Raw genomic sequence first — 26569 nt, forward strand, 5'->3', positions numbered from 1 at the left:
TCCATCCATCCATCCATCCATCCATCCATCCATCCATCCATCCATCCAACAAATGTGTCTGTAGTATCTTCTATGTGCTAGACATTGTGGAAATTCATTGATGAATAAAACAGGCAGTCTTTGCCCTCACAGTACTTCCAGCTTCTAGAGACTACTAACCAATTAGACAAATAAATACACCATTATAACTGTGGAAGTGCTACAAAGGAGGAGTTCATGATGATAAAAGATCCTCATGATAGAGGCATGGGACTGAACAGAGTTCCCTGAGGAGCCATTTGAGCTGAAGGTGAAAGGACAAGCAGAAGTTAACCAGCTAAACAAGGGAGGGAAGATCATTCCAAGGAGAGGGAACATGATGTGCAACCCCCCTTTGGCATGAGTGAACTTGGCAAGGGTGAGACACTGCCATCGGCCAGTGGACTGGAGCCAACAGGATGAACAAGAAGCCACAGGAAGATGTTCATGATGTGCTTGGACAGACAGGAGCTGGAGGCCGCAGTAAGATCTCCATGCTTTACCTTAAGAGGAATAGGAAGCCACTGGAGGGTTTTGAGCAGGGAAGTGATGTGATTTGCATTTTGCAAAGTACATTGCAAAATGAATCTAGATCAGAAGAGATAACTGCATGTGGGAGTACAAGGAAAAAGCAGCCCCCGTGAGAGGGCTGCAGGGGAAATGTTCACCAGGTTAGATCCATGGTTTCAATAAGAGAGAAGGTGGTGTGAAAGGAGAAGACTGACTGAGGAGAAGTCTGCTGGTTTTGGGGGAGTGGCTGTGAGGGTTATAGCACGCTGAGCTGGGGAAGGCAGGAGCTCTGGCCAGTGAAGGGATGGCTGATGGCCTGGTGCGGACCCTGGCTGGAGGGCTCACACACTGGATGCTGACCAACAAAACAGACGAAAATGAGGAGTATGAGGATCTGTCTCAAGGAGGCCTCTGAGGAGGGCAAACAGGCCTTCGAGACAGGTCCAGACACTGGCACCCTGCCTGCTGCTGTACAGTTTAATGCACCTGAGGTTGGCAAGCTGGTGTCAGGGAGTGGCCAGAAGCCAGCTTCCAGTTTGAGGCAGTGGGTGAACCTAAATCACACTATTTGATTCACTTCTGTGTTTCTGGAAACTTTCATGTTCTGATCAATGCAAATATGCCTACTGTAACAGCTGGCAATGCCCATGTCTCCACAAGGCCTGAGAATATGACCACAATGGCTGTACATCTCGCCCAGGCTTCTGCTGGATGGAGAGCTTCCAGAGATGGGGGACAGCTCAGTCAATATCATCTAAGAGGAGGTTCAACTCCAGACCTAGACCAGCTAAAGATCAATGACAAGGGCAAGATGCTCTCTGCTGTCAACGTCACACACTTGTCTCAACAGAAGGAAGGAATTTATGTAAAATAAGAAGTGGAAAGAGAAGAACATCTGTGGCAGTGAGATGACATTTCCACCTGCTTCTGATTCCATCTAATAGCCAGTAGAGGTATGGGGGAGAGAGGAGGGAGACAGGGTGGTTGGGGCTGGAAGAAATGTTTTCAGCAGAACCATGCCTCAGATGGCTCTCAGAACTCAGCCTAGAAAGCAAGCCAGTTCAGAGGCACAGGGAGACTTACAGAGGTGACATAAATGAACAAAAAATAAACTGCATTTGGCAAGATTGGCACTGTAAGTCTGTGCTGTGATGAACACAGATATTAAACATGCCCTGTGCCTGCCAGGTGTCACGTTTCCGAAATCCCTTGCTCTGTCAGAATTTGCAGAGGAATGAGCTGGGCTCTGCTAATTTCTGTTATTGGTAACAGATCACATTTGTAGAGTACTTACGATGCGCCAGGCACCATGCTGAGAGGTTTCCGATCTACTACTCCCCATAATCCTCACATTGCTCTTTAGAGAGAGAGGAGATGGAGCTCATTTACCTGAAGCGATGGAGAATTCTCCCCTTGACTGCACATCTGTGCATCTGGTTAAGGATCAGAACACAATGGGAAGAGTTCCAAAGCCAACTGACCACCAAATAGTCTGAGCATGATGTGCTCCTGAGGCCCTTAGAGCCAAGGGTCACTCCTAAAACAGAAGATCAGCTGTCTACCACCCAGGAATGCGATTCCTCCCACCTGCTCTGTGTGTGGGCTCTGGGCTACGGGACAGCACAAGCCAGAGAGGCAAGGGGTCAAGGGAGACTCAGGGCTCGCCAACAGGCAGAGCTGTGGCCAGAACTGGCTCTTTCACTGACCAGCTGTGGGACATCCGGCAGGCTTCTTCACTCCCAGAGCCTCCATTTCGTCAACAGAAAATGGAAGTCGTAGTGCCTAGTTCACAGGGGCAATGTCAGAGTCACAGGAGGTAATTATAGCACATGCCCAGCACTTCACAGGAACTGGGCAGATTCGAGCACACCTCACACAATGAGGTCTTTCATCTTAAGGGGACACAGACACACACGCTGAGCAGAGCACCCAGGCTTCAAGTGGAGAGCATTTCCATCTGTGGCCAAGACTCGGTTCTCTGCCCAGATCCTCTCAGGTCCCCTCTCTTGCTTCGGCCTGCACAGCCCCCAGGTTTTTCATGCCTTCACTTCTAGAGGCTGCCTTACTTTTAGAGGGTAAAGTGCCTTGGGGTTACTACCTCTGGAGCAGCCCCAACCAATGACTGGCAGATACAGGAGTGTGAGAGCCCAGCTCCCCTGCTTCCAGGTAGGACCAACTGCGAGGTCAGGATCAGGATGAGGCTAAGATGGTCCCTGAAATCTCACTCTTGCTTCCCTTCTCCTCTTTCCTATCCTGTCCCATTTATTTCTAGTCTCATTAGGAGCACCTCTCTAACTAAACTAGTTACATGATGCCCTCATTTCAGGGTCTGCTTCTTGAGAATCCAGCCCAAGATACCATCTGACTTCATCTTGAATGCCTGATCCTCCTTGTCCACGTGGGAAATTCCTTCAATACTTGTTCAGGGGTCACTCCTTCTGTGAAGCCTGTCTTGACCTCTTTAGTACAGATACTCTGGGCACATATGCATACAGTGCTGCAGGGGTGTGTGTGTGTGTGTGCACGTTTGTGTATATGTGTGTTGACCTGTTTGGGGCTGTGGAAGTCTTGAGGGTAAAAATTTCATTTTGTTCATAGTTATTGGGGGTATAACTAGTCTCTAGTGAAAGCCTCTGATGAACTGGGTAACCTTCTGAAAATACAACTTTCCATAGCAGTGGCTTCTTTAGAGCCCAGGGGTCCAGTGAGCGGGTATGGAAGCCACCAGGAGGGAGTTCCAGGAACCTAACCCCTGAGTCAACCAAAGCACATTTCAATTTAGAAATGGGTTCTGTCGCCTAAAAATAATGATGATGATGATAATCATGATGATGACTGGAAACTTTGATTTAGAGTAAACTGACCAGGACTTGAGGATTTGGGGAGAAAAAGGCTCACTTTTCATCTCCTTGGCCATCTCTTTATGCAATGACAGCCACTATCAACAGAGTGCCCCTGTGGATGTGCCGTGCAAGAGGCTTTGCATCGAGATGACACTGGATCCCTCCCAGTCCTCCAGGATAAGCATTCCTTACATGTGACTGGCACCGGTCACTGTACCTTCAATGAAATAGACATACTGTCCACTTGCTCTGTCTCCTCTGCCACCCTGACCTCTTGCCAGGTGATAGTCACAGCCTTCTAACCAGCTCCTTATTTCCACCCTTGCCCCTACAACCCACCATCCACACAATGGCCTATCATTTTTAAAGAACATACATTGGATCATGCCATTCCCTGCTCCAAACAGAAGCTTTCAATGGCTTTCCTTTGTAACGGCCCAGTGGTGTTACCTGGGGTGGACCCTGCCTAGGTCCACCGTGGTTCTCTTCACTGCTCACCAGCTTCCTGCTACCTGGTTTTTCTGTGCCTTGAAGAGGCCAAGCCTTTTGGGGCTCCATACAACTCTCCTCCCCAACTGGGACACTCTTCCTCACGCTTGGCAAGTGAATTCCTTCTCATCTGCCAGTCTCAGCTTCCTTGGAGAAACATTCCTCGACCCCCAATCTAAAGCAGGCTACTCCCTGGGGACTAACCACAACTAGAAATAGAATCCTTGTTTGCGTCCTTGCTGACTGCTGCCTCCTCGGCCAACTCCGGGAGGGCAGGCCAGGGATCATGTCTCTTTTGTTACCCATCGAGTCTCCAGTGCCTAGCACAGTGCCTGGCTCTTAGCAAGCCCTCAATAAATATTCATCATACAAATAAGCAAATGATGACCATTAGAAAATATGACTCATATGTTTGGCAAACTATACCGAGAGTTTTCTCAATTCTTGATGGTCAGAGCTTAATTCTCACATGTGGGGAGGTGGGTGAGGAGAAAGAACTGCCCACCACCCACTACTGATGGCATACGTTGGGGTGGTGTTGACCCTTCAACAACCCTCCTCTTCATCCTACATCTCAGCATAATGTGAGGTTCAAGGGGGAAAGATTATATTGTCATATGGAACATGATTGTAACTATAATTGGTCACATAAAGGATAAGTAACAAGTCATAGTCTATTTCATGACAGTAAAAGCGGTAAACTTTGCCTCTAGAAGCAGTACACCAAAGGAATGGTAAGTGGCATTTTTTTGGAGTAATCTTGCTTGCCATGTCGAAAGATGCCTCTCTGGTTGAGATACCAGGCTTGTATCTTTGGTGGGGAGTGTTAGGGAGTGGTGTGAAAGGGCAAGTCACATGTGGGCAGGACTGCAGAGGTGCTGTGCCACCCTAAGCAGCAGCTGTGCACCAGCCCTTCTTCTAGGAGCTTCATGCTGGTATCACTGAACCTTCTCAGCAACTCCAGGAAGTAGAAAGGTTTCTGCCTGACTCCAGAGCACAAGGTGAAGAGAAGCTAGGAACAGCTGTATCCCGTGTCCAGGACACCATGCCAGACTTCCTGCGCCTGGACATAGCCTATAGCCCCCAGGTTTCCGGATTCCTCTGATTTTCGGTCTGGTTTTCCAGTCTTCCAGTGCAATTCTGAGCACTTCCACTGGATAGCCTTCGAATCCATTCTGATTCTGCTGAAATGCGACAGAGCCAGTCTTTCCGGCTGGCACCGAAGACCTCAGTCTGGTGCACGCTCCACATGGCAGCTGCTTACGGACTCATCTGTGGACTTACAAGTTTATCATGTATTCTGCTATTTGAAAATATCAAGAAAATAGCAAGAATTCTTGCACGCTTCTCATACAGGAGTTTGAGAAGACGGGAGTTTGAGGAGATGTCTTGCAGTAACAGAGCTGATTCCATAAAGTCTTGATTTGCCTTGGGGGAATTCCTGGCCTCAGATGATGGGGTCCTTTCCTCTTCTGTGGACCTCAGTAACCAATTCAGGGATCAGAGAAAGCGCCTTCACCCCTCAACATCATCTGATATCTTTTTATGGCTGCATGAAGACAGATGAACATCTCCAGAGCCTACTCATTTTCTTTCTGAAGGCCTTCTCAGAGATAAATTCCTTTCCTTTCTGCAGGCCAGATTTCCAGGGCATGGTTAACTACATTTCTCCTGTTCTTCATCTTTAGAGTTTCTGTGGGCCTCAAACAACACTTTCTGAATTTTCCCCTCTCACCCCCTACTCACTCCCTGAAAGGTAAATAGAGTTAGGTTGAAGATGTAATTCAACATGTACTTGGCACCTCGCAACCAGCACTTTGATTCTGCAGTCACGCAGGTCTCACATGGCATTCTCAGGTTTGGGTCTGTACAGAGCCAGGTCCGGCTGTGGCTGATCCTAGACATATGCTAACACGCTCCCTGAGAAAGGCCCTGGAGCCAGTCATTAGTGAACCAGGCAAAGCCTCAAGAATCTATGCCATATTTCTAGTTATTCACCCAAATGCTCTGTAAAGCACAACTTGAACCATGGCATAAAAATAAAAGATATAAAGAATCATAGGACACGTGTGCACGCTCTGGGCGCCCCAGAGGTTCCCTGCGCCAGTGTTCCCATGTGTGGCGTAAACCTGAGGGCCTTATGTTATGAGGAGATGGGGGCTGCGGTGACTCACAGGATCAGGCATTTCAACCTAGAGAACCCAGCGGAATGGGAAATCAGCAAGATGAAGCCCTCTCCTGCTCCCAGGCAGTCCTCTACCAACAGCCTCCTGTGACAGCAGATTAGTCTCTACCCAGAAGGGAGAGACTGCTCATAAAGGTGACAAGCTGCTGTCATTTCTAAAAGACGTGTATGTTGATTCCAAAGATCCCGTGTCTTCCGCGCAGGTAAAAGCTTCTGAAACAACACGTCAAGAGCCAAAGGAATTCAGATTGCTGAAAGGCCATCACTTTGGTATGATAAATATTAAGAGCATTCCCAAAGGCAAAATTTCCATTGTAGAAGCATTGACACTTCCTCAATAATCATAAATTTTTTCCAGAAACATGGACTGCTGAGAAAATAGCACAAGAATACCATTTAGAACAGAAAGATGTGAATTTCCTTCTTAAATATTTTGTTACTTTTGAAGTCAAAATCTTCCCTCCTGAAGACAAGCAAGCAATACAATCAAATGAAGAAAATCACAAAAATTTCCTATGTGTACTCCTCATCCCTCATCCTGTATATTTTCTCATTTTTGGCATATTAAATTATGTTAATTACCAAGTGTTTAATGCTCTCATTGTGAGAGCATACTTTTTTTTTTTGAGACAGAGTCTTGCTCAGTTGCCTAGGCTGGAGTGCAGTGGCGTGAACTCGGCTCACTGCAAGCTCCACCTTCTGGGTTCACACCATTCTCCTGCCTCAGCCTCCCAAGTAGTGGGGACTACAGGCGCCTGCCACCACGCTCGGCTAATTTTTTTTTTTTTTTGTATTTTTTAGTAGAGATGGGGTTTCATCATGTTAGCCAGAATGGTCTTGATCTCCTGACCTCGTGATCTGCCCGCGTTGGCCTCCCAAAGTGCTAGGATTACAGGCGTGAGCCACCGCGCCAGGTCGAGAGCATACTCTTAATATTTATTGAGCTCCCAGACTTTTCAAGATTGCCATAGAATGTATTTTGTTTTCTTTTAATTTGCTTTAGGCATATTTCATATGTACATGTCAGCATGTCTAATCAGCACATTTGTACTTTTATTATAAGTAAAAGAGTTAATTTGTTATTTTAGGCACATCATACCAACTCTTAAATTGGTCATATGACCCCTTGGGAAGTGTCCTGAATCCCTTATTTAAGTTTTACTTTCCAAGTTAGGTGTTCAGTTCATTCTTCATATGTGATAGTGAAAGTAAAAGCTTTCCTGACTCGTAAGACTGATGTTTTCTTGTTAGGGAAAGAGACTCGACAGCATGGTAGACCAACAGTATTTCCCAAATAAAGGCACACAGGAGAAAATAACAAATCAATAGAATCTAATTAAAATTACTACCCTGGGAATAAGAAGTATTGAGTATTTTATTCTGAATTGGTTTTAAGTATGGAATAATCATCTTTACAGCTATAAAAAAAATTAGTGATGTTTACAAAATGTTGGGAATTTCTGCTTTGACAAACAAATAGGTAAGTCCTGTGGCCTTCAGAGAGGCAGGCAGCAGTAGAAACTTTCAAAAAAGTAACATTTCTCTGGATTTAACATGGAAATAGAAAAATTTAAATATTAAATAAAAAAACCATGGTAAATGAAATTTGGTGATTATATATAGTTTCAGATGTTAACGCTAGTTGAGAGAAGAGAGAAAAAATATCAAGTAGAAGCAGAGGACAGAATCATTGGAAGGGACCTGAGAAATTGCCCCTTCATCCATTTTAGCACACTTATTAGCGTGGCATGTACCAATACTAGGATCTTGAGTGAGAGGGTGTGAGTTTAGCTCTGCCTAATATATTACTGCTTGTGGGATCTTTGGGAGACTGTATCCTCTTTGAGATTGAATTTCTTCTATAAAATGAGCATAATACTACTTTACTTAAATTTAAGGGTCATCATGAAGATAAATGAAACAGTAAAGGACTACAAAGGACCAAGCAAATATGAATTATTTTTTGCAGTGGAGAAACAAGCACCTGGTGAGAATATATGACCTAAGGTTCTATAGTTTATGACCTAACCAGGCCCAGAAAGCAGTTTTTCAATTCCTAGTAGTGTGTTTTTTCTGTTGTGCCAAAAAACAGCACACCTCAGAGAAGGAAAAAAGTGTGAATTGTGGGTATATTGGGGTTATCAGTGTGCTTCTAAGGGAAGACAGGCATCACTACTTCCCAGAGATGCCCCGGAATGATATAGAAGATACTGAAGAATTCAACGTGATGATGGAATAAGGCATTTGTAGTAATGCTGAGAACAGAAAAATGGACTAAGTGGAAAATTTGTACACATGTCTTTGAATATAGATTTGTTATGTGAACAAACTACCTTGTTTATTTTTAGTTCAACACAATAATTGTTTTAAGAAGACGTGAAATAACTACTCAATATAAAATGCACTTTAAAACTCCTGTTTAAAAAAATCACAGGAAAATTGCTTGATTTCTCAATCAGTTAAATTTACCACCATGCACACGTTATGTGGTTAAAAATCTGATTGTTTTCCTCTCCACTCACACACTGCTGGATACCAATATAAGTACATTTCCTGTTCCTTCCAAGGCCATAACAATTTGGTGCCTAATCTAAAATCTTTGAAACTTTGCCTGATTTAAATTTGGTGGCGAGCCTTTATGGAAATTCCCCTTCAGACTGATGGTTGACAGAGGGCCAGGCATTCAGAAGAATCACGCAGGGAAGAACGTGTTTGTTCTAAAAAGGCAAACCTTCCCACTCAGAAAAGATTTTTTTTTTTTTCTGCCAGGAAAATTGAGAACAACAGATTGTAGAACTTCACTGTAGCTCATGGACTGAAAAGGCAAAGTCATGGAAAGGAGGGAAAAGGGGCATTGTAGGATTCTCATGTGTGTTAATTTTTTCTTGGGAGTGCTAAAAAAAACCTCAGCCTCTTCCCAAGAACTCTTGATAATGAAAATATCACCATAGTGCTCAAAATTGGAACAGTAATTAATGGAAGTGATATTTTGGGGAAGTACAGATGACTTGGAATCCAACGAGATGTTAAGCAACACTTTCCTGGATCCCACAGTCTAGTCCTATAATGGAAGGCAATATGCCCAGTACTTTTTTTTTTTTTCATCTACACAAGGGATTCCACATGTAGAAAACCTGTTAGGTATTTCCATTAGCTTCTACTTATTAACACTGTGGTTTACCAGAACATTCTAAACCTCTCATGTTGGGCATGTATTTAATGCTATAAAACTTTTAAGCCAGAACTATGACAATGAGCAGGGAACCACTTTCCTCTTTCACTTCCCAGGTGGAGGTCTGAATTAGCAGTTAAATTGCCAGAAGGCAGGGAAGAAAAGGGAAACGCCAACTCCAAATATAGGACCTTCCAGAAAAACTGACTGTAAGTAGTAAGTGACCCAGCATCAATCCATTTGGTTTCTATTATTAAAATTAGTACCTGGCCTGAGCCGACAGGTAGAGGCTGCAGTAAGCCATGATTGCACCACTGCACTCCATCCTGGGTGACAAAGCAAGACCCTGTCTCCAACAAACAAACAAACGAACAAAAATAGTGCTTGGACAACTTCTCTTGTGGGTAGAGCATAAAAATCTGCATGGAACACTCGTTCCCCTCAGTGAGTAGGGAATGCCCACCCCTCACTCATTCAGGAATTCATATTCATCCCAGGCTCACTGATGTTATCACCTCTTACTCACTAAAAATGGGCAGGACTGAAGTTTTACTGAGGTCCCTAAGCATCATTATTATTATTGTTTTTTTTTGTTGTTGTTTCTTTGTGTTTTGAGACGGAGTTTCACTCTGTCACCCAGGCTGGAGCGCAGTGGCACAATCTCGGCTCACTGCAACCTCCACCTCCTGGTTTCAAGTGATTCTCCAGCCTCAGTTCCTGAGTAGCTAGGTTTACAGGAGCCCATCACCACGGCCAGATAATTTTTATATTTTTTAGTAGAGACAGCGTTTCACCATGTTGGCCAGGCTGGTCTTGAACTCCTGATTTCAGGTGATCTGCCTGCCTCGGCCCAGCATTTATTTTCCATATGAACCCTTCGCAACCAGGGTCTTGTAAGAGTGGTCTTTGGTTTGATCCCCATTCTGACATTTCGACATGTTGTGTCTCCACTGTTGTCAGAGAGTAAGTTAACAACAGTTTCTAAGCACATAATCATTATAAACTTATCACTTTTGTAAATGTGTCACAGCAACACTGACTCTTGTAAGAAAGGGTAAGTCGCCCTTGACAGAAGGTAAATTCCACAGAAGGGGATGCAGAAAGGTAGCATCATTGCATAGCTCACTGGCAAAAGAAGTGCATCGGCTACTGTCTCCTCCTCTACTCTCCTGGGATCTGAGTGTGGGCGTCAAGTGCAGGATGAACCCCCCTCAACCCCCCGCTCCTGCAAGAACAACAATCAAAGGCAATAAAATTCCAAGGCCACAGCTTTCCTCCAGCCTCTCCCACACCTCCACAATAAGCCTCGTGGTTTGCCACATCCTCCCGTGTCTCGGAGGCCTTGGTGCCAACTGCACTTTATGGAGGAGAAGGGGGTGGTAAATACAGGGTTAAAGAGCAGTTACTACGTCTTGGCAATTTGGGTGTAATCTCTTTAAGTCATTCAAACAACTTGTTTTTAAAACACCCAATGTTTGCCTGGAAACCCAGTGTTTTGGGAGGCTGAGGCAGGAGGATTGCTTGAGGCCAGGAGTTTGAGACCAGCCTGAGCAACATCGTGGGACCCTATCTTGACAAAAAAATGAACAAAAAAATGAAAAGTTAGGCATGGTAGTGCGCCTGTAGTCCTAGCTATTCTGGAGGCTAAGATGAGAGAATCCCTTGAGGCCAGGTATTCAAGGCTACAGGGAGCTATGACTGTGCCACTGCACTCCAGCCTGCGTGACAGAGTGAGACCCTGTCTCTTAAAAACCAAACCAAACCAAACACACAGTATTTACCCATGGAGTAATGTGATGGGTAAGGCAGATGTGGTCTGCCTTAGGAAAGGTCTAAGAAAGATATAAATAGTCCTGGCTCCACAGTGGAAATCCAACCCTGTTGAGGCAGGGGTACTTCCAGACCATTTCCAGACAATCATAGCAGGAAACGTTCACATAATGATGGCATCCTAAAGGACAATGCTATCACGAGAACAAACCACAGAAGTTCTCCAGGGGGGCCTGGAAGCCAAGGCAGGCATAGTCTCGGGTCTGCCACAAACCCAACATCTTGGCTTAGAGACTGTCTTGACCCTCAAATTCCAGCTCCAGGTCTCCAAGTCACCCAGCTTCCCTTGCCCTCTGACGAGGGCTGTCCTGGGGTGGCTGACTCACCGTCACCTCTTCTGGGTTCCCATGAGCTATTTCCACCACCCTTAGGGCAGGATCCACCTTCACCTTGGCGCGGGACATGAACTGGATGACAGATGAACTGTCCTGTGGAAGAAACAGCACAACTTACTCAAAGATTTTTCTATGATAATAGCTGGGCCTTGAGAGGGACTGGGCAGAACTGAAATTCCATGATTCCATGTAGCCCAGACAAAAATTTTATCATTGAACTAGATACCTCTCCATCCCAGGCACCCACATAAACACAGACTTCCAGGGTTTCTCTTGAGAACTCTTTGCAGCTCATGGTGGATGCTGGGAAATGATGGCGTTTGCTGGGAAATGATGGAGTAATCAACACATGCAAGCTGTGTGCTGTGGTTTCCAAGCAGTAAGAGTCAGATATTTGGATATTGCTATTGACATGTTCACAAAGAGTTGAGGATAAATAAAACTGCTTAATTGTGTACAGCAAATCGAGGCTTGGCATTCCACAAAAGGCATCTGATCTACATTTTATAGGCATCTTCCTGCCTTGACCACAACCCTCAAACCCTTCATATGAGTTGCTTTTAACTCTTTCTTTGCTCTTAAATGAAGTTGTTTGGGAATCAAAACCATTTAACGTTGAAAGAGGGTGCCTGATGGAGAGATGGGGAAGGGGGAAATATCTGGCTTATAAACTAGGGAGAAAGGGGCAGGGGTATAAGGGAGCACATCTAAGACTCAGGAATCACCCCCCAGCCAGAGGCAGGCAGAGGCCTTCCTGTGGGCTCAGATTCAAAGCCACTGATCCAGATAACCAGAAAATGGCGCCAAAGCAGGGATGGAGAATGAATTTGGAAGAAGACAGGGACTGGCAAAACTGTGGTCTGGTGAGGAGCCAGAACCTCAAGCCAGTGGGACAGGTTGATCGTGAAGCAGAAGGGAAGCCTGGCTTCTGTTGTGGAAACAGATAGCAGAGAACTAGTGCATTCAACATTCTACCTGCGGTGCAGCAGGGACTCCACAGGCAAGGTGTCTTGTGGTGTCCCCACCTATATCTACCCAGCTTGCCTGTCATGCAAGGAGCTCACACTCAGATGCCACCTTTGGCTAAACTCTCAAAGAACAGGAAGGTAGAGGACTCCACAGAAAACAGTTCCAAGGGTACCCTTTGCTCATCTCTGCCAATGAAACCACAAAGACCTTCCTGGGGCACAGAGGTACCCCAGTCTGTATATGTGACTTGGGAGTTATACGTCAATTATCATTCTTTTCTTAAAACAACCATAAAACACATTTTAAATGCTTTTGGGAAGCTTGTCATTCAAAAGAGTTACTCCAGTTCACTCACTTTAAGCAAGCAATAATTTTAAGCAACAAATAATCTTTTACCAATTTAACAGTTTTATAAAGGTGGGGTTTTATGTGTCAGGATATGCTGTATTTTCAATTTGGAATAATAATAATAATCTTGGGCCAGACACAATGGTTAAGGCCTGTAACCCCAGCACTTTGAGAGGCTGAAGTGGGAGGATCACTTGAGGCTAGGAGGTCAAGATCAGCCTGAGAAACATCCTATCTCTACCAAAAATTAAAAAAAAAAATTCATCTGGTATGGTAGCACGTGCCTGCAGTCCTAGCTGAGGATTAGCTGAGGCAGGAAGATCACTTGAGCCCAGGAGTTTGAGGCTGCAGTGAGCTATGATTGCACCACTGTACTCCCATCTGGGTGACAGAGCGAGATCCTGTCTCTAAAAATATTTTTTTAATAAAAAAATTAAAACAAATAAAAATAACCTTGGATGTTAATAACGATGATGATGATGATGATGATGATGATAATTGCCAATGTTACAGGCTAAGCAGACAAGGAGTCTGGCACAGGATGGGCCCCCACGGTTGTACAATCAGTGAAAAAAGCCTTACGGACTGGAAGAACACTTCGAAAGAAATCCGAATCCTACAGTGATTTTAAAAGTCAGATCCTACATTTCAAATGAAAACTTGTTAAGGTCAAAACAGTAAAACCTCAAATTCCCTTGTCTGGGGCCAGATCTTGAGGTCAAAAGGAAAATAAACACGACCGTAGGCCCAGGCAAACCACAAGGCTGGCACTGCTCCACATCCTTCAGGAGGCCTGGAGCCATGCGGGCTCAAACTCCCCAAGGGAGGCTGTAGCTGGCTTCGGGGTGACTGAAGCTCCAGCAGCAGCTGGGGCCCCATCTGGCTTCCAGGTCAACTTTGTTCTAAGCTTTTCTTTGCACCTGGAAATGCTCCTGGTTTCTGCTGAAAGGGCACATGGAGAATGAGCCTTGAAGGCTTCATATGACACCCTACAGCTTTCAGTTCTCTTGCCTGGGGCTCTACTGGCCTGGCTGGCCCATGGGGACAATAGTCACTGGGACATGTTCCTTGGCAAAGGGTCACCACCAGCTACCGGGACAGAAATGCAGAAGAACCAGGCTGCAGAGCTGTGCATGGTTAAGCGCAAATAACTGAAGTGCAAGCAGCGGTCATCTGGGTTGAGGATAAAGGAAACATCAGAGTGGCTTACAGCCACCAGTGCTGTCACCAGGGCTCTGTGGACAGTGGCAAGTATCGCACAGGCAATAAAACTGTCTGCAACACCATTTGTGAAGAATACAAATGGGATAGGTAAGTATGCAGAGGCATAGCCCTCCAGCCTGGCCTGGGGACACATTTCAGGAAGGTACTTCCCTAGATGTGGGGTTTCCAGGCTCCCTTCTGGAATCAGAGGATGGCCAGTGGTGCTCTAAGTCATGCCTGGTCCTCCAACACTGTTCTTTATAAAGGGAGAGGTACAAAGGGAGAAGAAAGCACTGTGGTGTGAGTCCAACTTGCCCCAAACCAGTTTCCCTCCAGAGCAAACCAGAGAAACCAGAACTATGCACAGCTCTCTTCGGGTGTGTGAGGGCTGTAACAGCTACAGATTAAAATGGAAAAACATCCCCTGATGCCTGCATCTTCTCAGGTCAGTGTGTTACCTCTGTGCCTATTTCACAGAATGACTTTTCTAAGGCTATTCATTCACACGCGGATAGTCTTGTACAGATTAACACAATTAGTCTTTCTAAAGAAAAGTAATTGGAATCTCTGTAACTAACATGCATATTTAGTTTTATCTTCACATGTAATTATTTTTACAGCATCTTGTTGGAAGTGGCCTCTCAGCAGCTCTCATCTTAAAATAAATCATAGGAAATTTGTATGATTCTTCAAGAGCCACTGATGCACTGGTTGAGGTGTTTTTTAATGAACCACCTGTGATATACTCATAATAGCAAAGTGATCTGTGGTTCAAAAGTTGGACTAAAACAAAGTGTCATTTAAACTAGGACTCATGGGTCAAATCTGGCCCTCTGCCTGTTTTTATAAAGTTTTACTGGATTACAGCCATGCCTATTCATGTTTATGGCTGCTTTCACAATACAATGGCAGAGTTGAACAGTTGCAAGAGTCTGTAGGGCCTGCAAAGCCTGAAATATTTACTACTGGCCCTTTACAGAAAAGGTTAGCCCACCTTCATCCAAAGCGAGGTCCCTAGACCTGCAGGACTGGTATCACCTGGGTGTTTGTGGCAACTGGAGAGCCTCAGACTCCACCCCAAAGGAATCTGTGTTTGAACAAGATCTCCAGGTGATTCTGATGCAAGCTAAAGCATGAGAAACTTAAATGTGCAAACAAAATCCCTGGGGAATGTGTTAAAATGAAGATGCTGATTTATTAAGTCTGCGGTGCAGCCCAGGATTCTGCATTTCTAACAAACTCTCAGGTGATGCTGATGCTGCTGGTCCTCAGACCACACTTTGAGTAGCAAGGGTCTGGTATTTTACCCTGGCATTGTCTACCAGCAGAATTACCAATGGCACTTGCTGGAAAAGTTTCAAAAGGGGCAGCCAGACTATTACTAAACAGTTAAACAACAACAACAGCAACTACAACAACAGATGTTGGTGAGGATGCAAAGAAAAGGGAACACTTATACACTGTTAATGGGAAGGTAAATTAGTACAATCAAAAAAGCAGTATGGAGATTTCTCAAAGAACTAAAAATAGAACTACCACATCCAGCAATCACACTAATGGGTATATACCCAAAGGGAAAGAAATATTGTATAAAAAAATACCTGCACTGGTAAGTTTACTGCAGCACTATTCACAATAGCAAAGATAGGGAATCAACTTAAGTGTCCATCAATGGATGACTGGTTATAGAAAATGTGTATATATATACACACACACTATGGAATACTACTCAGCCATAACCAAGAATTAAATTATGTCCTTTGCAGCAACATGGATGGAAATGGAGTTCATTACCCTAAGTGAAATAACTCAAAAATAGTCAAATACTGCATGTTGTCACTTATAAGTGGGAGCTAAGTAATGGGTACCCATAGGCATAAAGAGTAGAATTAATAGACATTGGAGACTCCAAAATTTGGGATGGGGGTGAAGGTTGAAAAGTTACCTATTGGGTACCATGTTCACTATTCAGGTGATGGGTACACTAAAAGCCCACATTTCACCACTACACAATATATTCATGTAAGAAATCTGCACTTGTACCCCTGAAGTACATAAAAATAAATACAGAGTCTCTTGTAGACAGCCAAAAGAGGGGGCAGCCGGAGCGTCATGAGGACACCAAATCAAATGTTTTCCTTTTTTTCCCCAAAATCGGATGTCAACAATTCAAATGCCTCTACATTTATCCTTCAAGTGTGGTTCCTTAGGGCTTACCTTTTTCAGTATTTCTGTGTTCAGCAGCATGTAAATGTCTATAGTACGACTTTCTTCTTTAGCAAGAGCACTAAAGTTACAGTGTGCTGTTAGGCAAGAAATTCCTGGTTTTTCACAGTCCTGAGAAGAAAAGTCAGAAAATTTTCCAATGGAATTAAGAACAAAGACAAATCCACAACAATTTATAGAGTAGTGGGCTCCATGAACTTGGTGACTGAGGCAATTCCAGGCCGAGGAAATCCATAAGAAGATGCAATCATTTTTTCTTGCCACCAGAGGGCATTCACGGGATTTCCCACCCGGTGGGAACCAGTGCATGCCTTTAAGTCAAGCAACTGGGAGAAAACAGCTCACTAGCTAATCCTACCAAGAATTGGATGAATTCACAAAGAGAAATATATATATATATTTTTATATTTTAAAACCACACACTTAAACTTTGCATTCTGAAAGCATTCTTATGACTTTTGAACACAGACACGTTTCTTACATTGTGTGATTTCCACCTGTGCAGTGGCAAATATACTTTCATGCCTATTTATTAGGTAGGGTAAATGAGAGGGCTAAGAAGTCATGTGATTCTTGCTCAAGGAAACACAAAAGTTACAATAGAGATGTAAATCCCGGCTGGGCGCCGTGGCTCATTCCTGTAATCCCAGCACTTTGGGAGGCTCAGGTATGGGAGTCACCTGAGATCAGGAGTTCAAGACCAGTTTGGCCAATGGTGAAACCGTCTCTACTAAAAATACAAAAATTAGCCAGGAGTGGTGGCGGGCGCCTGTAGTCCCAGCTACTGGGGAGGCTGAAATGGGAAAATTGCATGAACCCTAGAGGTGGAGGTTGCAGTGAGCCAAGATCACGCCACTGCACTCCAGTCTGGATGACAAAGCAAGACTCCATCTCAAAACAAACAAACAAACAAAAAATAGAAAACATAAATCCCAAATTTAAGGTACAAAAGTTTTCTTTTTTATATGCTAGGTTCCAAAATGCATATACATACCTTGATGATGTTTCATCTATAGGGCAAAATTTTCAGCCAGAGTCATAACTATAAAATCACTAGGTATCACTACATCTAACAATCTAAGGGCTTTAAACAATAAATGTATCATCCTCACTATGTAAGTAAAAAAAAAAATCCCAACCTTTTAAGTGGCAGTCATGCTTCTCAACAGGAGAAAAGAATGAGAAAGGAAGATAAAGGTGAGATGTGCCAGGGCTGAAATAAGGAGCTTAGAGAAATGTAACCAAAGATAATAAAAAGGAGGCTTTGGAAAAGCACTGTCATTCCCTCTTCAATACCTTCACGTTTTAAAAATGGAGGTATAACAAATATAGTAAACAGAACAAATCTGAAGTGTATGTCTTTATAATTTTTTTTTTTTTTTTTTGAGACGGAGTCTTGCTCTGTCACCCAGGCTGGAGTACAGTGGCACTATCTTGGCTCACTGCAACCTCTGCCTCCCTGATTCAAGCTATTCTCCTGCTTCAGCCTCCTGAGTAGCTGGGATTACAGGCACCCACCACACCTGGCAAATTTTTGTATTTTTAGTAGAGACAGGATTTCAACATGTTGGCCAGGCTGGTCTCAAACTCCCATCCCCTCAGCCTCCCAAAGTGCTGGGATTATAGGCGTGAGCCACTGCGCCTGGCCTGTCTTTATAAATTTTCACATGTGTTTATACCTGGAGGACCACCACCCTGATTAGGATGTAGGACATTCCCAGCATCTAAGCAGGCTCCCTCATGCCCCATCCCATCCATATTCCTCTAAAAGTAACCACTTTCCTGACCTCTATCATCATGATTAGTTTTTGCTATTTCTGAACTTTCTATAAGTGAAATATTACAATATGTGGCTTTTGTCTCTAGCTTCTTCCACTCAATATATTCTGTCTGTGAGATTCATTAATGTAGCAGTAGCAATTTTTCATTACTGTGTAATATTCCAGTGTATGGATATACCACAATTGCTTACTTACTCTCCTGTTGATGGATATTTGCATTGTTCTCAGCTTTCACCTATTTTAACATTTCTGTGAGCATTCTTGTTCATGTCTTTTCTGGGGGGCACAAGTACTCATTTTTCTTGGGAATATTACTCAAGACTAGAATGGCTGTGTCATAGGATACATACATGTTTTGTTTTAGTAGATACTATCAAACAGTTTCCCAAAATGTTTGCACACGAATAATCACTCTTGTTTAGACTCATACTAGTTGAAGAAACATTTTACTTTGTGCTTGGTGGGTTGCAAAGATTTATCCCTTTTCCAGGTAATAGGATTTGGAATGTAAATTTAACATTTTGACAGAAACCTCAGACTGCAAATTAGGAGTTGACCACAGTCTGTGCCTTTATAAGTCAATTGATTAAAACCAGATTTAGGAAATAATAAATATCAAATAGAAAACTGGTGTCTTCCGAGTGAGGACCACCCATGTTACCCCAGCCACTAAGCAAATCCTTACCAAGACTTTTCTTCCAGACTTTGTGAAAAAAGCAAATATTGTGTGGAAGATATTTTCTTGTTCTTGAGGGATGATGCAGGGAGTTGGGTTTTTCTGGAAAGAGCAGTTTCCTTTCTCTTGGCCCACCTGCAAATGAAAAGAGGCCCGTCAGAGGGTCAGTCTCAAGAATGAATCATGATGCTGGAGCCCCTTATTATAGAGGCAGGAGTGGCAGAACCCCAATTCACCTTTCCTTCTTGTCCATTTTGAAGTGAACGATGGCTGAAAAGCTGAAAGGCAGAAGTTGTAGCATCAACGGGGCCAAATAATAGAAAACGTGGATGTTAGGTCCCCCAATAATTGATGAGATGACATACAACATGCAAATGAGATCTGACTAGGAAATAGGAAGACTTAAGGAGTAAAATAAGCCTTATACTCCATGGTTTTGAAAGCACACTTAAGAACATCCTTACCAAGCAATTCTTGACTGAATGAGGAAAATGAGACTCAACTTAGGTCACTGGCCAACAGTCATGAAGTCAAGAACCCAGGTCTGGAACTTGGGACCAAGCCTGATGGATGATTTACTGCCAGAGGTTTTCAACCATTCTAGAAAGCCCCCAGGGTGCTGTAAAACTCCTTAGAGGTCTTCCTAGAGAAAGGGAATGGGCAGCAAGCAGGACTGCTCTCGGTCCAACTCTAAAGCCAGAGTTTTGCTACCAAAACACTAACTGAGCAGCCTGTGCCCTGAGCCAGATGGGGACCTGCATGCTTGACTGAGCAGCCTCTGTCCTGAGCCAGACGAGGACCTGCATGCTCGTCGAGCTCTTGGTGAGTGATTTGATTTTGCTTCTGACAGCAATGGCAATGGTGCTGAGTGACAGCAACATTAGAAACAAAACAATGGTGTTTAGTCTTTCGTGATGATTTCCTTAAGAAGAGCACTCTTTTTGATGTTTAAATTGAGGAACTGTTGAAAAAAATGAAGTCTTCTTTATATATCATCATCATATCACACTGCTTGTAGATGAAGACTGGACAGGATGTGAGGTCAAACCAGAAAATTAATAATTAGTAATTCATAATTTAGGATTGTGCTTACAATCCCATGGCTAACCACAGGCATCTGTTAAATTGCCCTATCTATAATGCCCTTGAGTAAAATACAGTTGTTCAATATTCATGGTAGGGAACAAAAACTTTTTTTGCTGTTTTTTTTAACTTTTATGTTATGTTTGGGAGTATATGTGCAGGTTTGTTATATAGGTAAACTTGTGTCATGGAGGTTTTTTGTACAGATTATTTCATCACCCAGGTACTAAGTCTAGTACCCAATAGTTATTTTTTGTTACTCTTCTCCTTCCTTCCAACCTCCACTCTCAAGTAGACCCCAGTATGTGTTGTTCCCTTCTTTGTGTTCATGAGTTCTCATCATTTAGCTCCCACTTATCATTGAGATCATGCAATATTTGGTTTTCTGTTGCTGTGTTAGTTTGCTAAGGATAATGGCTTCCAGTTCCATCTATGTTCCTGCAAAGGGCATGATCTCATTCTTTTTTATGGCTGCATAGTATTCCATGGTATATCTGTACAACATTTTCTTTATCCAATCTGTCTTTGATGGGTATTTAGGTTGATTCCATGTCTTTGCTATTGTGAATAGTGCTGCAATGAACATTCATGTGCATGTGTCTTTAGGGTAGAATGATTAATATTCCTTTGGGTATATATACCCAGTAATGGGATGCTGGGTCAAATGGCAGTTCTCTTTTTAGCTCTTTGAGGAATAGCCACACTGCTTTCCACAATGGTTGAGCAAATTTATACTTCCACCAACAGTGTATAAGCATTCTCTTTTCTCCAAAACCTCTCCAGCATCTGTTAATTTTTGACTTTTGCTTTGGTTTTTTTTTTTTTTTTTTTGAGATGGAGTCTCGCACTGTTGGCCAGGCTGGAGTGCAGTGGCGTGATCTCAGCCCACTGCCAGCTCTGCCTCCTGAGTTCAAGCCATTCTCCTGCCTTAGCTTCCCGAGTAGCTGGGAGTACAGGCGCCCGCCACCATGCCCGGCAAAATTTTTTGTGTGTTTTTAGTAGAGATAGGGTTTCACTGTGTTAGTCAGGATGGTCTCGATCTCCTGACCTTGTGATTCGCCCACCTCAGCCTCCCAAAGTGCTTGGATTACAGGCGTAAGCCATCTCACCGGGCCCATTTTTGACTGTTTAGTAATAGCCATTCTGACTGGTATGAGATGGTATCTCACTGTGGTTTTGATTTGCATTACTGTAATGACCAGTGATATTGAGTTTTTCACATGCTGGCTGTCTGCAGATATGTTTTCTTTTTTTTAATTTTTATTTTATTCTTTTTTTTTATTATACTTTAAGTTCTAGGGTACATGTACACAATGTGCAGGTTTGTTACATATGTATACATGTGCCACGTTGGTGTGCTGCACCCTGCAGGTATGTTTTCTTTAGAAAAGTGTCTGTTCATGTCCTTTGCCGTCCTTTTAATGGAGCTGTTTCATTCTTGCAAATTTAAGTTCCTTATAGATGACAGATAACAGACCTTTGTCAGATGCATAGTTTGCAAATACTGTCTTCCATTCTGTAGGTTGTCTGTTTACTCTGTTGATAGTTTCTTTTGCTGTGTAGAAGCTCTTAAGTTTAATTAGATTCTATTTGTCAGTTTTTGCTACACAAATAAACTAACAATGCTAATCTATTAATAATGAATTATAAGACAAGACCACCAAAATTTGCTAAATTGATCTCTATTTTACCTTTGATCTGAATACATTCCAGGATTTACCACATATATCTGAAAATAAATAAGGTGAAGTTTTATATCCTCAAGTTAAACTATTAGAAAAGAGGATGTTGCCTATAAACGTTTCTCACAGTTTGGGACTTCTTGTCCTTTAAAAGTGTCTAATACTTTGGAAATTACTTTAGTTTTTTTTTTTTTTTTTTTGGTGACAGGGTCTCTGTCTCCCAGGCTGAAGTACAGTAGTCCAGCTCACTGCAGCTTCAACCTCCTGGGCTCAGGTGATTCTCCTTCCTCCGCCTCCTGAGTAGCTGGGACTATAGGCACATGCCACCACACATGGCTAGTTTTTGTTTTGTTTTGTTTTTTGTTGGTTTCTTTTTTTTCGGTAGACATGGAGTTTTGCCACATTACCCAGGCTGGTCTCGAACTCCTGAGCTCAAGCAATCTGTCTGCCTTGGCCTTCCAAAGCACTGGAATTACAGGCATGAGCCACTGCACCCAGCCTCAATTACTTGGTTCGAACCACAACTTTGGGGAAAACACACTAGCCTGAAATGATCTCAATCAACATCGGGATTGGATGATTTTAGAGGTCACTAGAGGGAAATAATGGGGAGCAGGCAATGAGCCTTAATGAAGATTTGGTAATTATTCCTTGGGTTCAATTGCTGAAAGTTGCGATAAATATTGGAAAGCCCATTTTAGAAAGCAATACGTAAGCTGTTGATGTGGGGAGCAGCATGAATATTCACTTGCAAGACAAATGAGGAAAACAACTGCTGCAGTGCTCCGCAAGTGGACGTTGGTGTGTGCCAATCAAATTTCAGAACCAACATGGATTCAAGAAGTTCTGCATTTCAAATAAATTAGGCAAATTGTAGATGATATATTCTGGTAAACTGCTGACTAAAAATGTGGCTTAGAAATGATATCCAGCAATCTCAGAAGGTGCACACTTGGATAAAATGATTTTGTGAAACGTAAGAATGGAGAGTATTATAGATTAATATATCATTCTTATAAAATTTTAAGCATTCAACCACATGATTAAGTTAAACATTATAAGCAGATAGTTGATTATTTCATTCATTTCCCCTAACTTCTTTTTATTGAGGTAAATTTACAGGCATTACAATCCACAGATCTAAAGGGTGCAGTTTGATGGATGATGTCACCCAGTAACTACTACCCCCATGAAAGTACAGAACTTGTCTATCGCTCCAGAAAGTTCCCACCAGTCCCTTGCCAGTCGATTCCCACTGTCCACTCCCCCCACCTCAAAGGCAATCATAGTTCTGATTCCTATTAAGTTGGCAAAAAAAAAAAAAAGAGGGTTAAATTTACCTAATTAGGGAAACGGGGGATACGCTATTTGAGGCTTGTCCTATATTTAGGCATATATAGTACATTGTGGATGGAAAATATTTATGCTTATTGGGCGTTTGAGAATCTGAATGTGTGTAGTTGTGCTCTTAATATCCATCACTTTTTCATTCGGAAGCCTGCAGGTCTCCACATTCCCTGTCTGTCTTCTGGAGTGGACATCTGCTGACAGACCACTGGAAACTGTTTTCTGTAGCCCTGTGGCACGCACATTCCTCTGCTGAGATTACGAGGCCTGGCCACCCAAACACATTTGGTCTGGGTTTAGAGAAACAGAACTTCTGAGCCCTGCAGGATGCATCCGTCCCTCATTAAAATCAGGCGTGGGAGCAGAGTTCCTTCTTGCTCTGCACATCGGTGCTTCAGGCTTCCAGGCAGGGAGAGGAAGCTTGGGAGCAGAGCTCCAGCCCAGCCAGCGTCGCTAATGTGCTTCAGGTGTGAAGAGCTGGTGCTGTCATCCGGCCACAAGATGCCAGCAGAGAGGGGTGGGGAGCTGGGAAAGGCAGGGCAAACGAGTGAGAAACAGCCAAGCCTCAGTGTCAACCCCAAGGGGCAGAGTCACAGCTCAGAAGTTAGTTTCCATCTCCCGCTGGGAGTTTCTGGGGTGGCCTGTGAACAGGGTAATGGCAATGGCGTGATGTGATGCAATGTGACACCTAGTCTGCCCCTGGTGGGATCTGGAAGAGGGAATGAGGACTGAGTCTGCGGTGAATGAAAATCTTGGCCAGTTGCGCTCCGACTGTGGTTACATGGGAATCACTTCAATTGGGGAAAGCAACGTTTTTCTGGAAGGTTCAGGGTGGTCCCCTTTCAAAACGAGACTGAAGGTTGCCTGGTGCTACGTAAGTCTGATTCAGACCAGCTAATCCTATTGCAGTCGCACCTTCAGTCCTCAGCTAAAACTCAGGAACTCAGTACCTACTCAGGGTCATCAAGGTTGGGGGGGCGGTCCTCTAAGTGTGTTGAACAGGTACCGATGTGACAGCCATGACAATAGTACCTAACACGTGCACGGCCCTTACTGCACGCCAGGCTCTCAGTGCTTTCCACACATTAACATTCAGTCCTCACAGCAGTCCCCTGAGGCAGGTGCTATTACTGTCCCCACTTTTTTTTTTTTTTTTCTTAAGATGGAGTCTTGCCCTGTTACCCAGGCTGGAGTGCAGTGCTGCAATCTCAGCTCACTGAAACCTCTGCCTCCTGGGTTCAAGTAATTCTCCTGTCTCAGCCTCCCAAGTAGCTGGAATTACAGGCGCATACCACCATGCCTGGCTAAGTTTTTTTGTATTTTTAGTAGAGATGGGGTTTCACCATATTGGTCAGGCTGGTCTTGAACTCCTGACCTCAGGGGATTCACCTGCCTGAGCCTCCCAAAGTGTTGAGATTACAGGTGTGAGCCACCGCACCCGGCCTACTGTCCCCATTTTACAGATGGAGGCAAACTGAGAGGCAACAGGAGGCCCAATGACCACCAGAGGTCGCCCAGGTAGCAGGCCACAGAACTGGGCTGGGGCACACATCACACAGATGCAGACATCTGCTTGTCACCGCTTTCCTGCACTACCTCTTAGGTGGAAGCTGGATGGGGCTGGGGCAGGAGTCACAGAGGAGTAGAGGTGGAGGGAAAGCTTCCTCTCCTCTTACTGTGGTCAGAGGAAGAAACCACTAGCCTGGAAACCTCAGCATTCTCCAGCCCGACCCATTTCCACCACTGTGGCAAAAAAAAAAAAAAAATGACTCCTGCTTAGACCATGGGAGATAAAAGTGCCTGCTGACTGAGAAGAGGCCTATTCTGTACGGCCTCTTGGGCTAGAAGGGGGAACAGAGCATTCTGGAATGTTGTTTCTGGAAGGCAGCTGCGAGATCATGCAGTCCTTGTGGCCTCAGCTGACAGATAAGGAAACAGAGGTCCCCGAGTTCAGTGACTTGTCCGAGGTCACGTCCGGGCCCCAGTGAAGGAGTTCTGTGGTACAGACGCTCTTGATGAATACTCAACAGTCTTGGCTTCAGCCCTAGCTCTGCCTGCTAACAGCTGTGCCAGTTTGGGTCTCCAGGGCCTCAGTTTCCTTATGTACCCATGAGGATGTTGGCCTATGTAGTCACTCAGGTTGTCCTCAATTGCTAATTCCTCACTTCATGAACTGTCTGTGCATTTTCATTACAGCAGGGGGCTACCTTATCTCATCACACAGATAAACAATTACTGACTATCCATCCCCCACAACTTGGTTTTAACTGCCCTCTTTGCTCAAAGTCAAGGGGATGTGATGCTTTTTTGTGTGTTGCAGACAACTCAAGCATCCTCGGCCAATGACCAACAATGTCATTTCCTTGGCTGGCCAAGGACTCTGTGGCCATCGCCCCCTTGCTCTTCTCTGCCCACTCACTCCTCATTTATTTCCCAGGCTATCGGAGTCCAAATGCTTCTCATGACATGGCTGCTTATCTCTCAGGGCCTCTGGGAGCTGGCAGAGGTCCATGGCTATTAGAATTTGAACAAAAGGACTTCACCAGGCACCCAAACAAGGACAGGAGGAGGATGCAGGACATAGTGAAAACACTGTATTCTACCACTGTACTGAGGGTTTTCTGTTGGCATCTGCCCTCCTCCTTACCCCAAAGAGGACATTGTGCAAACTGAAACCATGAGATGGTGGTGACTGGGGAAACTGTCAGGAACCCTGGCTGCGGGAGCCCAAGGAGTGACCATCTCTTGGTGGCAGAGTCTGGGTCAGCCTCAGTCAAGGGAGCTGTCATGTCAGAAGCCACCATGGTGCTGGGCCTCTGAGAGGATAAAGTGTCCCCTGTTCACTCTAGGGGATCTGGCAAGACCTCGCTTCATGAAGTACTGGGTTTGAAGTGTGAATCAGGGCTGATTCCACAGGTGTGATACTGAGAAAGAGAGCAGATTCTTTCTTTCAAATGTTGTTGTCATCTGATCCCAGGTGGAGAAGGGAAGTCAACAGCTTTCACTCCCCAGGCTGAGGTGGTCTGATAAAGGGCTTGGAGGAAACAGGGCATTTCTATGTTGTAGGCTCGGGAGAGGGAACTCAATCAGGCACTTCTAAGAGTTGTCTGTTGACTCAGAGCAAGAGAGAGGACACAGGTTTCCCCCCACAGGGCCCCAGAAGAAAGCAGCCAAATACAGTCCCCGTGCCTGGGTCTGAACACTGAAGAGGTAGAAAAGTCCTCTGATCTTTTTTCTAAGTGTCATGCTCCAAGCACATCACCCTGGGAAACTGCTTATGGTCCCATCTCTACACTGAGTTCAGGTATCAATGGAAATAATACTAACATTAGACGCTGCTCTAAAAGAACGGCATATGCTGAATCCTTACGGCACCCATGTGTGGAGGGTACTACTCTCAGGAGGGTGACCATATAATTTATTGTCTCAATTGGGATATTTTTGAGGTTCAACCAGCTAGAGCAGCAACACAGAGACATTTATCAGGGATGTGACCCGTAAGCTTTAACTTCTGGTCGCCTTAATTTCCACCCCTTTTTACAGATGAGAAAACTGAGGCCGAGAGAGGTTAAGTAACCTGTCATGTCTGAGAGGCACATCTCCAAAGTCCCCGCCAGGATGCTCTGTCCCACTCCATCTTCCTTGTACCAGGCTGCATAGTTGCTATTCCACATACTGAAGCCCAAACACGCCCTGACCACCACCTCACTGTTTATCCATTCACAGCCCCTCAGAGCACAGCTCCTAATGAGATTATAAATCTTGTCTACAAATTTCTCCCTCCACCAGGAAGTCAGCCCCTCTCATGATCTGACTCAGAGGAGGTGGCATTGCAGGTGGATCTCAAAGGATAAAGAAAACTTCTTAAGAGT

The 26569-nt window shown here is 44.2% G+C and overlaps 1 protein-coding gene and 1 pseudogene across 1 annotated transcript in view; one reads left to right on the forward strand and one right to left on the reverse strand.

Moving 5' to 3' along the window:
* ITGA9 (integrin, alpha 9) overlaps nucleotides 1-26569 on the reverse strand; it is a 385411-nt gene that overhangs the window by 27796 nt on the left and 331046 nt on the right. The window contains exons 21-23 of the mRNA XM_011999512.1: nucleotides 18595-18720; nucleotides 16120-16239; nucleotides 11374-11475 (exon numbers count right to left, since the gene is read on the reverse strand). Coding sequence (XP_011854902.1) covers nucleotides 11374-11475; nucleotides 16120-16239; nucleotides 18595-18720 — 348 coding nt within the window. The remainder of the gene's footprint in view (nucleotides 1-11373; nucleotides 11476-16119; nucleotides 16240-18594; nucleotides 18721-26569) is intronic.
* LOC105553437 lies at nucleotides 6014-8284 on the forward strand (annotated as a pseudogene).

This window comes from Mandrillus leucophaeus, unplaced genomic scaffold, assembly GCF_000951045.1.
Source record: "Mandrillus leucophaeus isolate KB7577 unplaced genomic scaffold, Mleu.le_1.0 Scaffold595, whole genome shotgun sequence".
Lineage (NCBI taxonomy): Eukaryota > Metazoa > Chordata > Mammalia > Primates > Cercopithecidae > Mandrillus > Mandrillus leucophaeus.